This window comes from Lolium rigidum, chromosome 3 (assembly GCF_022539505.1).
Source record: "Lolium rigidum isolate FL_2022 chromosome 3, APGP_CSIRO_Lrig_0.1, whole genome shotgun sequence".
Classification (NCBI taxonomy): domain Eukaryota; kingdom Viridiplantae; phylum Streptophyta; class Magnoliopsida; order Poales; family Poaceae; genus Lolium; species Lolium rigidum.
This window is the reverse complement of record NC_061510.1, coordinates 34,370,475-34,384,831: the sequence shown is the minus strand read 5'-3', so window position 1 is coordinate 34,384,831 and position 14,357 is coordinate 34,370,475. Positions and strand designations below refer to the sequence as shown.

Genomic DNA, 14,357 nt, shown 5'->3' with positions numbered 1-14,357 from the left:
TAGGAGTCCAAGCGACTGGGTGAGGGTGCGAGGTGGGGACGCTCGAGTCTTGGACCAAGTCGATCGCTGGGACGCTGGCCTCATTTCTTTCCGTCACGTTCGGCCATTCTGCTCCCTGCCTCGTTGCTTGACTGTGTCTGTTTCACTTCATAGGCTCATTTCTTTCCAGGAATACATCGCGCTGGGCCTTTGATCCTGTTCCAGATTATTTTTCAGCGGGAAGGTACAGAGGAGAGATGCGCTGATGGGGCCCCTGCCAGGCGGTGGCCCATGGGCGTTGCCCATGTTCGCCTAGGGCCAGAACCGGCCCTGGCCTCTGCATCAATAGATGCACACGGTAAACCAAACGTACGAAATCAATTTACAAAAAATTCAGGATTACACTCATAGAAAAGCTAAGATACATGAATCAACCACAGAAAAATGCAACACAAAAGCGGCCTATCCATTTGCTAATCTATTAATGTGTCGCCATCCAGTAGCCCGGAAAAAGAAGTCCTGGGTAACCACTAGCATCCGGTTGCATCCAGTAACCATATCCTCCCGTTGTTTCAGAGGGAGAAGTAAAACCCATTGTTGAATCAAATGAGCAGCGCGTCGAATAACCTGCAAAAAATCAGTTCCTTGTTTATTAAAGATGATATCATTTCTCGTCCTCCAAATGGACTAGCATAAAGCAGATACACCCACACGAATTTTATGTTTATCGTCCTTACGTACCCCATTAAGCCATTTACCAAACATATTGGTAACATTAGCTGATGGAGGAATATTGTAAGTAAGATAATTTTTGAAACCACTTATTGTTAGAAACCATACGCCAAATAATTTTTGAAATAACTTGGGCACTAAAATCAGCACCTAGTCACAAAATATTCCTCCTGCACATCACACTGGGAATGATCGGTTGTCACGTGGACTAATCGCAAGCCGCATGCCCGCACCTATATATATATGCTGGTCATTGCCACTAGAACTCTCCAAGCAGGAAGGTAGTCACATTTGCTCCCTGCAGAAAACACAGTTTGCAATCTTTGACCTGCTTGTATACCATTCCGGGCGACGACATGGGTGCTGCTCATGGTCCGGCCGACGAGAAGCCCCACGTGGTGTGCGTGCCATTGCCGGCGCAGGGGCACGTCACGCCGATGATGAAGCTGGCCAAGATCCTTCATTGCAAGGGCTTCCACGTCACCTTCGTCAACACCGAGTACAATCACCGCCGCCTCGTCCGCTCCCGCGGCCCCGCCGCCGTCGCCGGTCTCTCGGACTTCCGCTTCGCCACCATTCCCGACGGCCTCCCCCCGTCCGACGCGGACGCCACGCAGGACCCGGAGTCCCTCTGCTACTACACCATGACCACCTGCCTTCCTCACATGACGAAGCTGCTCGAGGACCTCAACAGCACGGCCGGGATACCGCCAGTGACCTGCGTCCTGGGGGACAACGTCATGAGCTTCTGCGTGGACGCCGCGGCGGCGGTGGGCGTGCCGTGCGCGCTGTTCTGGACCGCCAGCGCCTGCGGCTACATGGGCTACCGTAACTTCCGATTCCTCATGGACGGGGGCCTCTCTCCTCTCAAAGGTGCGCATGCGTCCTACGACCTGGATCGTAACCTCGTCTCGTCAAGAACAAGTAGTTGTACTATTTGCTTCTTTTAGTTACTAATAACAAATGCATGTCTGACATCTTGAAGTGGGTTTCTCGCAGATGAAGAGCAACTGAGGAATGGGTACTTGGACACGCCGGTGACGGAGGCTGCCGGGATGAGCAAGCACATGCGCCTCCGAGACTTCCCCTCCTTCATATGCACGACGAACCGCGACGGCATCCTGCTCAACTTCCTGATGCACGAGGTGGAGCAGTCGGACCGGGCGGCCGCCATCATCCTCAACACCCTGGACGAGCTCGAGCAGCCCGCCCTCGACGCCATGCGCGCCATCCTCCCGCCGATCTACACCATCGGCCCTCTAAACTTCCTCGCTGAGCAGGTGCGCCCCGACGGCGGCGGCCCGCTCGCCACGACACGCTCCAGCCTCTGGAGAGAAGACCGTTCCTGCCTCGAGTGGCTCCACGGCAGGGAGCCCCGGTCCGTGGTGTACGTCAACTTCGGCAGTATAACCACCATGTCCAGCCAGGAACTGGTGGAGTTCGCGTGGGGGCTGGCCAACTGCGGCTACGACTTTCTATGGATCGTGAGGAACGACCTGCTGGCGAAGGGCGACGCCGCCGCCGCCGCGCTTCCTGCCGAGTTCTTGGAGGCGACCAAGGGCAGGTGCCTCCTGACGAGCTGGTGCGAGCAGGAGGCGGTGCTGCGGCACGAGGCCGTCGGCGTGTTCCTGACGCACTGCGGGTGGAACTCGACCATGGAGGGGCTGAGCGCCGGGGTGCCCATGCTGTGCTGGCCCTTCTTCGCCGAGCAGAAAACCAACACCCGCTACGCGTGCGTGGAGTGGGGCGTCGGGATGGAGGTCGGCGACGACGTGCGCCGGGAGGTAGTGGAGGCGAGGATAAGGGAGGTGATGGGAGGCGAGGTAGGGAGGGAGATGAAGCGCAAGGCAATGGAGTGGAAAGATTTCGGTGTTCGTGCGACGACGCAACCAGGTGGCAGGTCGTTGGCCAACCTTGAAAGTCTGCTCAAGGATGTGCTGACCGCAAGTAGTAAGAAAGCTGCATGAATTGATGTTGGAATAAGCTGCATCGCTAAGAGGTTATCTTTGTTTGGGTTCGGCTCGTGCCAGAAATGACCGTTGGTCCGTGCCATCGAATTGTCGTGTGAACAGTGTAATGTATTTTTACCTTGTTTTCGTAATGTAAATGAAATGAATTGAGCGATTGCATTATTCATGTTAGTGTTTAATTTGTACTCCATCTATGCTAAAATGTAGTGTTTATAAGATTTTTTTGAAATCAAACCATGTAAACTTTAACCAAGTTTATACAAAAAGATATCAACATCAAGAATATCAAATCAATATTGTTAAATTTAATGTGAAGTTACTTCAATATGGTACATACAGGGTATTGTATATATAGATATTTTTCTAAATATTCTTCGTCAAAGTTAATGGAGATTAACTTTCACGGAAACCAATGTGCACTATATTATGGCAAGAAGGGAGTATCTAGCTGATTTTCGATTCGAGTTTTTTTAGAAAGGAAATAAAACCATGGCCATTAACCTTTTCTTGCATAGTATTAAAATCACAGTTTACAAATCACATATCGCTAATTGTGGCCACAAAGATGAAAGTGCATGGAGCCCACATGTGCGATTCTGATAATTAATGATAATTCCTATGGACTAATATTTGCATTGATTTGTATTTATAGGATTTGTCTATAGGCAATGCTTGAACCATATGTTGACTTCAAGGTTGCAATAAGAAGGAAATGAAGAAGATCAAGTGTCAACTATGCCTTGAAGACGAAGATGAAGTGCACCATCAAGTGTATCTTCAAGACATCAACATAAGGACGAAAGAAGAAATGGTGTGCATGTGTGCAAGTTCAAGATGAAGCCATCTCGAAGAGATCACATGCTTGAAGCTTGTCATTTTTATGGTGATCATGGATACGTGAAGATGCGCTGAAGAAGAAACTCCCCTATAGTGGTGTATGGGGGAGTAATCCGCAAGACTTTATCAAGCAAGCACAAGTGGAACGTTATCATCTAGCTCAAGTGGAACGTGCAAGATTAAGGTTTGCTCTTGATAGGGTTTCTTTCTTACCGGTCTCTTGGTATAATAGGAGACCGGTTTATAGTTTAGTTGTCGTACTATCAAGAGGGCTTTCGAGTGAGTAACTCGATCGTATCCTCCGGAGAGAGCTCAAACCTTTGCATCGTTGCATCATCTTTCTTGGTTGTTATTTGGATCTTTTCCATGTGATGTTTTAGAGCTTGTGCTTATTCACATGACAAGCTCTAGTTCACCGAAAACGGTTTCTGCATGAATCACTTGTTGTGTTTTTGATATTGGAGTTTTTCTTGGTTCTCCGTGTTGAGAGGTCTCACTCTAAAAATCATAGAAAAATGTCCCCCACTTGTTTTCATATTTTGTGGGGGTAGCTCTTGTCGTTCTCTTTCAACCGAAATTGGTTTTGTGTCATTCGGAGTTTCCAGACCGGAGACTCCGGTGTGCCCAGACCGGAGACTCCGACCTCCCCCAAGGACGGAGACTCCGGTGAAGTCCCCGGACCACCAAACTCGAGTTTTTGGCCCGTGTGCCTCACGCTCAGAATGGGGGTCCTGGAACTTGGCCGGAGACTTCGCGGTTTGGGTAAAACACCGGAGACTCCGGTGTCTTTACACTGGAGTCTCCGGACCCAAATTCCTGCAACGGTTACTATTGTGTGGGGGGAATAAATAGCCTTCTTCTTCCCCAAAATCAGAGCTTCTCTCACTATCTCTCTCCTCCATTGTTGACTTTGTGAAGCTTGCCCTAGTTCTTGATTCCTCCAATGATTCTTGCATATTCTTGAGGGAAAAGAAAGAGTAGATCTACATTTACACCAATCAAATCCCTCTCTTTGTGAGGGGAACCCTCTAGATCTAGATCTTGAGAATTTGCTGTTCATCTACTTTGTTCTTCCTCCCTTATTCCTCCAATAGATTTTGTAGCTTTGTTGAAATTTGTGAGTGAAGGGCTTGCCATTGCATTTGGTGCATCGGTTTGAGTTCTCCGCGGTGATACGTGGAGGTGAAAAGTTCGTGAGTATATTACTTCGGGAGCTTGTTCCCGGAGCTTGTTCCTCTTGGATCTTTGGACCCTAGACGGCTTAGTGGTCTTTGCGGTGTTCTTGGGCCTCCAATTAAGTTGTGGAGATAGCTCAAGCTTTGTGCGGGTTCGGTGACCACCCTAAGGTTCCATAGTGGATCGAGATCTTCTCCTTTGATGGGAAGGATCGAGGAGAACACGGTGAGGCCTTCGTGGCGTTTGGAGTGATTTGTCCTCCACACCGCTCCAACGGAGGAGATTAGCACTCGCAAGAGTGTGAACTTCTGGATACATCGTTATCTCCGCGTCACCTCGGTTATTCATATACCTGAGCTCTTTACTTATGCACTTTATTTTGTAATAGCCTTCGTGCTTAAAGTTACATATCTTGCTATCACATAGTTGATTGTATTGCTTAGCATAATTTGTTGGCGCACATGGTGAACCCTAGCTATATAGGTTTTGTGCTTGACAAATTAAACGCTAGTTTTATTTGTTAAACCATATTCGTAAAAAATTTAAACCGCCTATTCACCGCCCCTTTAGGCGGTATCCATGTCCTTTCAAAAGATTAACCAACGAATGATTAAAAGGCATGTGAAGCTTAAGCAACATGTAATCTATTAGAGTGTTGTTGGCCAGCCAGGTTGTAGAAAACTTGTGCGGCTCTCTCCAGGCGGCCGCATCCATTATTCATAGACTCTCTTAGCCCATCTGAGAAGAGAAAATACCACATGTGGATCCAACATATAATCTGTGAATGAATAACATGCAAATAAATAACATATCCAGTCATATTAATAACCATGTCATTCCGAATGTTCTAATTAGACCATAACAAAGCATAGACTCATACACAAATGCACACCTTGTTAATTTATCAACGCCAAGCGAACAATTTCAAATAAATTCAAGTGACCAATTTTAAAGAAATTCATGATATTGGTTGGTGGTGGTAAATCAAAAGAAAACTCAACTATCCTCAAAAGAGGACAAGTGAAGTGACAAGCAATGAGCAAATGCTGAATATAATCCTCTGGATCACGGAAAACATATTTCTTACATTCATTCTACTATCACTTTGCTAGATTATATTTGGTTAATAAGAAATTTCTATAAAATAATTTAGATAAAGAACTAAATCTTCAATAGCACTTTGAGCTTCCAAAGGTAATGACGAAGAAATCTAGTATAGTCATTCAATAGGTCCGCATACATAGATCTAAAGTAAATAATCTTGATGTTGTTAAGCTCGAAACAAAAGTATCTGGTTCAACAGATAAATGTGTTGTCATCAAACGATGAACTAAGTGTAACCATTTGTTCCACTTATTCCAAATAAAGTATGCCCGAAGTCAATATTTAAAGGTGTCGTAGATAATTGTGCAAACGAAACATTTTTCTATCACATAATGTTATACAAGGAGGGATATTATTGGCAAAAGGAAGTTTTTCTAACGACGTGTCCTCCAAAAACCATGTCTTCATACAGTCATCAACTAAATTTTTTCTCTCTACTAAGAAAATCCCTCCTTGACACCCATGAGCCATATTCAAAAATAAGAATAAGTGTATTTTTCTTTAACCTGAGATACATTTTTTCCTTTTAGGTATTTATTTTGCAGTGCCTCTTGCCACATCATTTCAAAAGTTTATATAGCGGTTGCTTAATAACCTCAAGCACCTCCACCCCAAACCCCCCTTGATTTTTGGGGCGAAATATAGTATTCCATCTAGTTGACCAATATTTCCTTTTAAGTTGATTTCTATTTTGAATATAGCGACACCTATAAAAGTCTAATATTTTCCTCACTGGTTTTGGGTATTTAAAAAAATAGCATAAACATCGGTAATAAGATAGAGAACAGAATTTTCAATTCAATTTAGTCGGATTTTGTCCTTCCGTATCATGAAATACTAGATGGTGGCATAAAAGATTGTCGCAATGCACACAGAGATTAAGCGGGGCGGACAGACAAAACAAATATAAATGCGTTCGAAGTGAAAACCAGTTAGTAAGTTTGTTCATTTCCTTTAGCGGGAATGTATGCATGGTCAGATGAAGCCTTCCACTTACTCTACCTTTTGAATAGCTTATCTCACTTCTCTACCTTTTCTTCCAGTTATGTAAGATTATGTAAGAAACTCTACGCTTCTTTTTCCAAACGCGTCCGTCAAATCGGACTTCATTATCTATACTTAATAATAAAGTACGAAGTGTTTCCATGATATGGTCCATTTGTTTTCCTCCGTGAGCCTCAACCAATATTTTCGTCCGTCATCCTAGACTCCAGGCTTCATACGTTCTTGGCTGAGTTTGTCGCGCAGAAGTTTCTGGAGATCGCGGGCACCAACAACCCGTGTGTGCCGTAACAGCTCCAATCTATGGTAGAACAACAGAGTCGCGAACAAATTCAATTGTAAGCGGGGGTCCTTCCCTTTTATGTATTTTGAACTTCCCATCTCAGATAGAAAGCTACACCTCAAACAATGGTTGTTCTTGGTAAGGAAACTGGCGGGAAGAATTGAACCTTGGCTAAGCAAACTCCTTACCTCGGGAGGAAGACTCATACTCTCAAACGCCTGCCTAGATAGTATCCCAACCTTTGCGATGAGTCTGTTTCTCTTGCATAACGGGATTCATGCTAGATTCGACTCTCACCGAGCGAAGTTCTTTTGGGAAGGGACAGGAACGAAGCGCAAATATCATATGGTGAATTGGCCAACAGCTTGTCGCCCGAAATCCACAGGGAGATTAGGGCTGCTTAACTCCAAAAAGATGAACATTGCTTTACTCTCCATGTGCTTAACTTATATGTAAGAAAACATTCCGTATTAGATAAAACAAACCAGATATTGTTTGGTTTTTCTGAACTTATCTAATGGCCATAGGTACTCTAACCACATGGTTAATGTACCTACTGGGATGCATATCAGCTAAAAGGACAACTATACTATATATGTACGTACGAAGATCTATGCTATTGTAAACTTTACCGGATAAAATAACCAGATATGGTTTGAGTATATCCTTGATGTATAGTCTAAACCTGCATACACAGGGATCACACAACAAGAGTAGTTTAGACAGATAGAGTATATTGAGAGGATGAGAATATTCATGTTTTTGGTTAAGTGGTCAATAGCCGTCCATCAGCCCTTCATGTTCGTTTAACTTTACTCAAAGTAGAAATATTATCGGTCAAATGTTCCAGATGTGCATAGTATTATGCGACAGAACTCGATTCTTAGTCCATGCTCACTCAATAAAAAGAAGCGGCTCGTCAATACAATTATTTGAAGGTACCAACCTTAAGTATACTAGCTAAATGCCCGCGCGTTGCTGCGTGCAACAAAGCTAGTATTATGTGGCCAATATTTACTGTTCAATTTGGTAATGCTGATTATTCTTGTGCTTTTTCGATGAGAAAATTATTCATTTTCAGAGCTAGTCTTCAAGCAGCAGCAACTCCAGGTCGCCCTTATCTCTCTGCTGGGAAAGTGAACCGACCAACCATATCGTGAGTTCCCCTACACGCCCGTCACCGCCGCCGGCAGGTTCTCCTACGCCCCTCCCCGTCCACCGCCGTGGATCTGCTCCACTGCACGACCCAGCTTCCGGCGCGGAGCAGCTCCCCTACCCACGCCGCCGGGGGAAGCGTGCACTCATCTCATCACCGAAGATTTTAGGCCTCGCACATTTGTGCAATATAGGAAAAATACCCATGTGTTGCGACGGGTTATGTTTATTGAATGATCTAGATGGTGCCTTGACGATGTATGTAAACATGCCATAATCTTTGTTACGAATTGATCCCACATATACACTTGTAGTTGTCGATGCGATTTAGTGAAGAAAACATTGCGTTTAATAGAACGAACGTTGGAAATATCAATAAATCAATTTTCAGATCCATGAACAATTGATTTTTGTTATCCAACAATATTGTTTTCGACATGTACAACAATATGTTGGTAACAAAATATTTGTGCAACTGATATAAGAATAGCAAAAGGTTTGTAAGCTTGCATATATGTCGGTCTACGGAAACTGTAGTGTAGGACCATTGCAGACGAATTAAACAGATGAAGGACCTGCTATGGCTCAGCTTCGCCTCTGAACGCTCACCCCTTGCACACGAATTAAGTCATGGGCTTTGCTACGGACCCTCAGTTCTTGTATAGATGAATTAAATTTGATCTCTGGATTCATAATTCCAGTGTAAGAATATGTAAATTAATGAAATTATCTGCCGTAGATGAATTTGGTTACCTGCAATATATATATCCACGCTCAAGTTTAGCAACCTAATCAAATCTAATGTGGGATCAACTGTCAAGCACTACTCAAATCTACGCCAGCACTTGGGAATGTGAATCAAAAACCGAAGGAAAAAATATAGTAGCTTTTCTTCCCAGCATCGTACTACGTATCTCATCTAATGCTGTAATAATGCAAATGTTAAAGAGTTTTGGACGAACCTAAAGCGTGCAGAGAAGCTGAGAGCAGCTCGGACAAAAAATCCCCAAAATCGTTTCTCCACTGTCAGCCGAGCTTCAGTTTTTGTTTTCTCTCCCATACTTTCCAGTCACAAACTGTTTGTTCCACTTAAAAAATTCTCGAACTGCTCAATTAATTATACTCCGTATATGTTTCTGCATCACCTTGGTGAAACTTCGCACTTTCAAGGAGCCCATACCAATACCAAATTCTGAGGCAATTGCATTGTGATTAAACCTGCAGTACAACTTAAGCTAATGCAATGGACCTTGCGAAACTACTCAAAACAGTCCCAACTCAATCATTATCTCCATGAGCAGGCAAAACGGAAGCCTATGCACATGAGTCAAACGTGTACCAAACAGTAACTTCGTGGCAGAGGTGCGGATTCGGACAAACATGGTGATCAAATTTAAGCGGCACACGAAATCTACGATTAGACGGACTGTGTCACGAAACCTGAGACGAGATTAGCCAGAACTCCGCCGCCATTGTCGTCTAATTGAGATCATAAACCACCACACGCACGGCCAAAACGTATGGTAATACCTAAGCATTACGGCAGAAGAGGCCTGGCACCGGTTGGTTTAGGCCGCCATGGACGCGACCCTGAGCTCGCACCGCTGGCATGGTTGCGGCGACCTCCATGGCAGAATCGAGTCGGACAGCGAGTCAGTGAGTTCCAATGAAGTTAGCAGAGCAGCATGGCGGCGGCGGACTCGAGTTGGACGGAAAATTCCCATGAGGTTGGGAGAACGCCGGCACGTCCACTTGTGGTAAGATGGCGTGGTTTCGAAAAAGTCGGCGGAATCCAGGCTGACGCGCGACACCGCCCCAGGACATGAGAACGTCGTTTTCTTCGTGGTTCACATCGCCTCCTCAATCTCACATGTATATATAGGTAGCAGATCGTGCTAGATCGTGATCTAGCTGGACTCAAATGCCGGCTGGACTTTCCTGGTGGTGTTTGACAGCGGGCTTTCGAGTTGCGCCCTTCGAGTTGGACCTGACTGCCCTGATCTCACACGAATCTGACGGACCAAGATGGAGTTGGGTCCGGTGAGGGATAGCGTGCCTGGCTTGGTCTGCCAGCCGGCTTTCTTCTTTCCTGGTATTTTTATGCGGGACGAAGGATCCACCCCAGGGCGCTCCGTACGGGAATCATCTTTGGTTTATTTGACGTACCAAAGATTTGTTTCGGTTTTTTTGACGGACGAAATTTTGTTCCGGTTTTTTTGACCTACCAACACCACCGATTCGTAACTTATTAGTAGAGATATGGAGAAATATGTATGATTTATTTACATTGTACTAATGCTATAAACTGGTTGCACACATACATTTTGTGAAGAAAAAACTAAGTCTCATATAACAAGTGGGTTTATTCTTTATTAGCCTTGGTGTTACGAACATGCTTGCATCAACGGCATCCACATCATAACAAGTTGGTTTATTCTAATTCCATAATTGAGGGCATCCATATCATAACGAAAAAACATTATGTAACAAGGAAAGATATATGGCATCTCAGCCAAGACAAATTTAGCATATGTTCTCTAAAAAATAAACTTGTCTTGAACCACAAGCGGGGTCAATATCGTTGCACATAATATCATTATTCTGACTAAAAAAGAAAGCTGGCATGAGAGCAGTGCGCTTGTATCACTAATATAAGGGCATCTCCAACGCGGCGACCCATCCCAAGCTCGCTCGTTCGGATGGGTCCAAGCGGACAAATCCGCGGCCCAACGCGGCCACGTACCGCAAATGCGGATGGCCGCAGCGTCCGGAACGACATAAACCCGGCTCAAATCTGGGCTAGGTAATTTGCGTGGCCGCGGATGGCACGCGGTGTCCGGTCGCGTCTGGATGCTCGCCTGCTCGTCTCCCTCGGGCCCACCTGTCGGTGACCGCGTCCTCGTCATATTAAATGTGGACTGGAGGGATCTGTCCCTGTCCAGTCCATCCCCACTCCAGTCCCCACACGACGGTTCCGCACGCACGCGCAACTGCCGCCATGGCCCCGAAGAGACGCTTCGCGCCCGGCGCCAACGACGGCAAGGCTAGCAGCAGCCGCCGTCCTCCGCCGGCGCTGCGGGCCGGAGGAAACCGTGGCAGTCTCCACATCGGAGAGGCCGCCCGCGGCGGCTCGGCATTGGCGCAACCCGCGCCGCCGCTGCTGCCGAAGCCGGAGTCCCCGGAAGAAGACCCCGACCTTGGCGCCGCTCTGGCGCTGTCGGCGGCGGAGGAGGAGGCGAAGTGGCCGCATCTCACGGCGGCCATTCGCACGTACGCAATGGAGGAGGAGGCCCGGCAGCAGGTCGACGACGCCGAGGCCTGGGCCTTGCTCGAGCAGGCCCGCGCGGAGGAGGCAGCGGCGCGGCGGCAGGAGGAGGTCAGGCTCCGCCGCGAGGAGCAGATGCGGCAGGAGGCCACGCGCCGCGCGGAGGAGGAGAGGCGCCAGAAGGCTAGACGCCTCGCCTGGCAGGAGAGGGAGCAGCGCCGCAGGGAGGAGGCGCAGCTCCGGGCTGCTGCGGCGGAGCAGCGGGCAGGTCCGGACCCGCACTCCGCCTGGGAGGAGGCCCTGTGGTCTCCGTGGGCGGAGTCCTCGGCGTGGTCGAGCCACAACAGCGCCTCGCTGCCTGGGAACGTCGTCGACACCGACGGCGACGACGCCCACAGGGACTAGGCGGCGCACCGGCGGCCACCGCGTCCTCGTCAAATTAGTAGAGGCTTTTTTATTTGTTTTTAATTTTAAAGCTCATATAGAGAACTTCTTTTGATAGTTAAATTTGCTCAAAATAGGACATATGTACAAGTTTGCTCAAAATAGGGTATATGTTTTATGAACTACGTTTAGATTTAAATATTTTCATTTTTTAATTTTCTTCACTTTTGCGATGCGCCCGCGTGGACGCGGGCAGCTGTCTGGGTGTCCGCGCGGCCACCCAAACGGACCAAAACAAACGGCCAGCGCGTCCATTTAGATCGCTGGCGTTGGAGATGCCCTAAACCACCTATCCAAGGCTGGCCACTAGATGCGGTTTAGCACGACCCGTCTGGAATATTATATTTGGAGGCAGTTGGGCATGAGCCAGTGTCACGAATCAAAATTGATAAGAAAAAATAGATAATTTGAGATTTTTGAGATGGTCGTTTTCAGGTGATTGTATACAGAAGTTCAGAGATAGTAAAAATATAAACAAACTCAAATACCTCGGACGAGAAAATTGCGCAAACCAGCAATTCTTGAGTTTGTTGTTGCACAAACCAGTGAATCTAGAGCTAACTGTTTGGCATGAGCTATAATGATCTGTTTATATTGTTTAGCACTGTATTGGACAATGAAAGCCCACCTCATAGGTGACATGGCTGTGGGCCTGTGGCCTTGGCAAGTGAACCTCGCATACTAAAACATAAATCAAAAGCCTGGAGCAAGCTGGATAGTGCCAAAATAAGCGTAGTATCCCGCCGAGACTAAGTAGAATGATAGAGTAAAAAATTTAAAAATATTTCTCTGCAAAAAACACGAACTTAGAAACTAAAATCTGAATGATTCACTAGTACAGATCCAGCCATCCGAGGAGGTTCCCTACCATAGTACCATGTTCGATGACGGTTATCTATTCGGTCTCCCGATGGTAGTTGCTGATTTTTTGCAGACAGTTTTTCAGGACGCCTCGGATGTGCGCCTGTGATCGGGATTTTCTTTGGACCGCTTCCAAAAATCCATTCTTCGGAGTTGGTGACATAATCGACCGCCCGAGCACACACAGTTGGCTAGATATACGGCTCGCCTTTACATCTCCGGGACGCCCCTACGGACATCCCGGAGAGATTGGAGTCGGTGTAAAAAACCAAACCGCCTCTAAGCGGCAACGGCAACCGAATAATCTACCGCATCTGCTATATATTGGTTTTCCTAATTTCGGCGGGCTACCCTTGTTTTCGCAGTTGTTGTATGCACCGTCAGACCATCTGAATATTATCACACCGCTATAGTGAATAAGCCGGAGCGAAACAACCCAATTGGGCAACGATGGGTGGCGGTTTCCAGTGCAAAATGGCCGTTGTTTCTGGATTTCTGATTTTTTTCAGACAGTTGAATTACAACTAGCCGCTGTAGACTAAATCAAGACTCGAACCCTATTTTTATTTGAACATCAAGTCGCGCTATATTTTAAACCAGTATCTGGATGCTGTTTTTATTTGATGGCTCCTCAAAAGAATAAAATCTCTAGGCGGGCGCATTTCTTGGCTACCCCTCAATCAACCCAAGGGGCGTTTTATTTTCCACCGCCTCCAAAAAATTCTTTTATTGCTGGCGGGCTAACCGTGAAAGGACACGGATGTCGCCGAGAGGGGAGGGTGAATAGGCGATTTAAAACTTTTACGAGATGGGCTTAACAAATGCGGAATAAAACTATCGTTTACTTTGTCAAGCCCAAAGCATATATACTATGGTTCACCTATGTGCACCAACAACTTATTCTAAGCAATGGTTCACCTATGTGCACCAACAACTTATGCTAAGCAAGACAAGCAACTTATGTGATAGCAAGATATATATAACTTCAAGCACGATGGCTATCACAAGGTAAAGTGCATAAGTAAAGAGCTCGGGTATATAGATAAGCGAGGCACGCGGGAGACGATGATTTATCCCGGAGTTCACACTCTTGCGAGTGCTAATCTCCGGTGGAGAGGTGCGGTTGCTTAGTGCTCCCGAACGCCACAAGAGGCTCACCTTGAGGTGTGGTTGCTCGATGCACACCAACGCCACAAAGGCCTCACCCCAAGATGCGGTACTCACACCACACACCGAACGCCACGAAGGCGCCTCACCTAAATCTCCGGTGACCCTCGCCACAAAGGCCTAGGTCACGGTTCCACTAAGGGATTTCCTTCGAGGCGGAAACCGGGCCTTACACAAAGATTGGGGCACACATCCACAACTTAATTGGAGGCTCCCAACAAATCGCCACAAAGGCGTGGAATCCGTCTAGGGTTCCAAGAACCCAAGAGTAACAACCTTCTTGCTTTCACCACCACGAATCACCGTGGAGAACTCAAACCGATGCACCAAATGCAATGGCAAGAACACCACAAAGATGCTCAAGTCCACTCACAAAGAACAC

At 46.7% G+C, this 14,357-nt stretch overlaps 1 protein-coding gene across 1 annotated transcript; it reads left to right on the top strand.

Moving 5' to 3' along the window:
- Positions 1-1,001: 1,001 nt before the first annotated feature.
- On the top strand, positions 1,002-2,843 carry LOC124695543 (7-deoxyloganetin glucosyltransferase-like). Its single transcript, XM_047228375.1, has 2 exons — positions 1,002-1,584; positions 1,711-2,843. The coding sequence occupies exons 1-2, from the start codon at positions 1,068-1,070 to the stop codon at positions 2,676-2,678; spliced, it is 1,485 nt and encodes a 494-aa protein (XP_047084331.1). The 5' UTR covers positions 1,002-1,067; the 3' UTR covers positions 2,679-2,843.
- Positions 2,844-14,357: the final 11,514 nt, after the last annotated feature.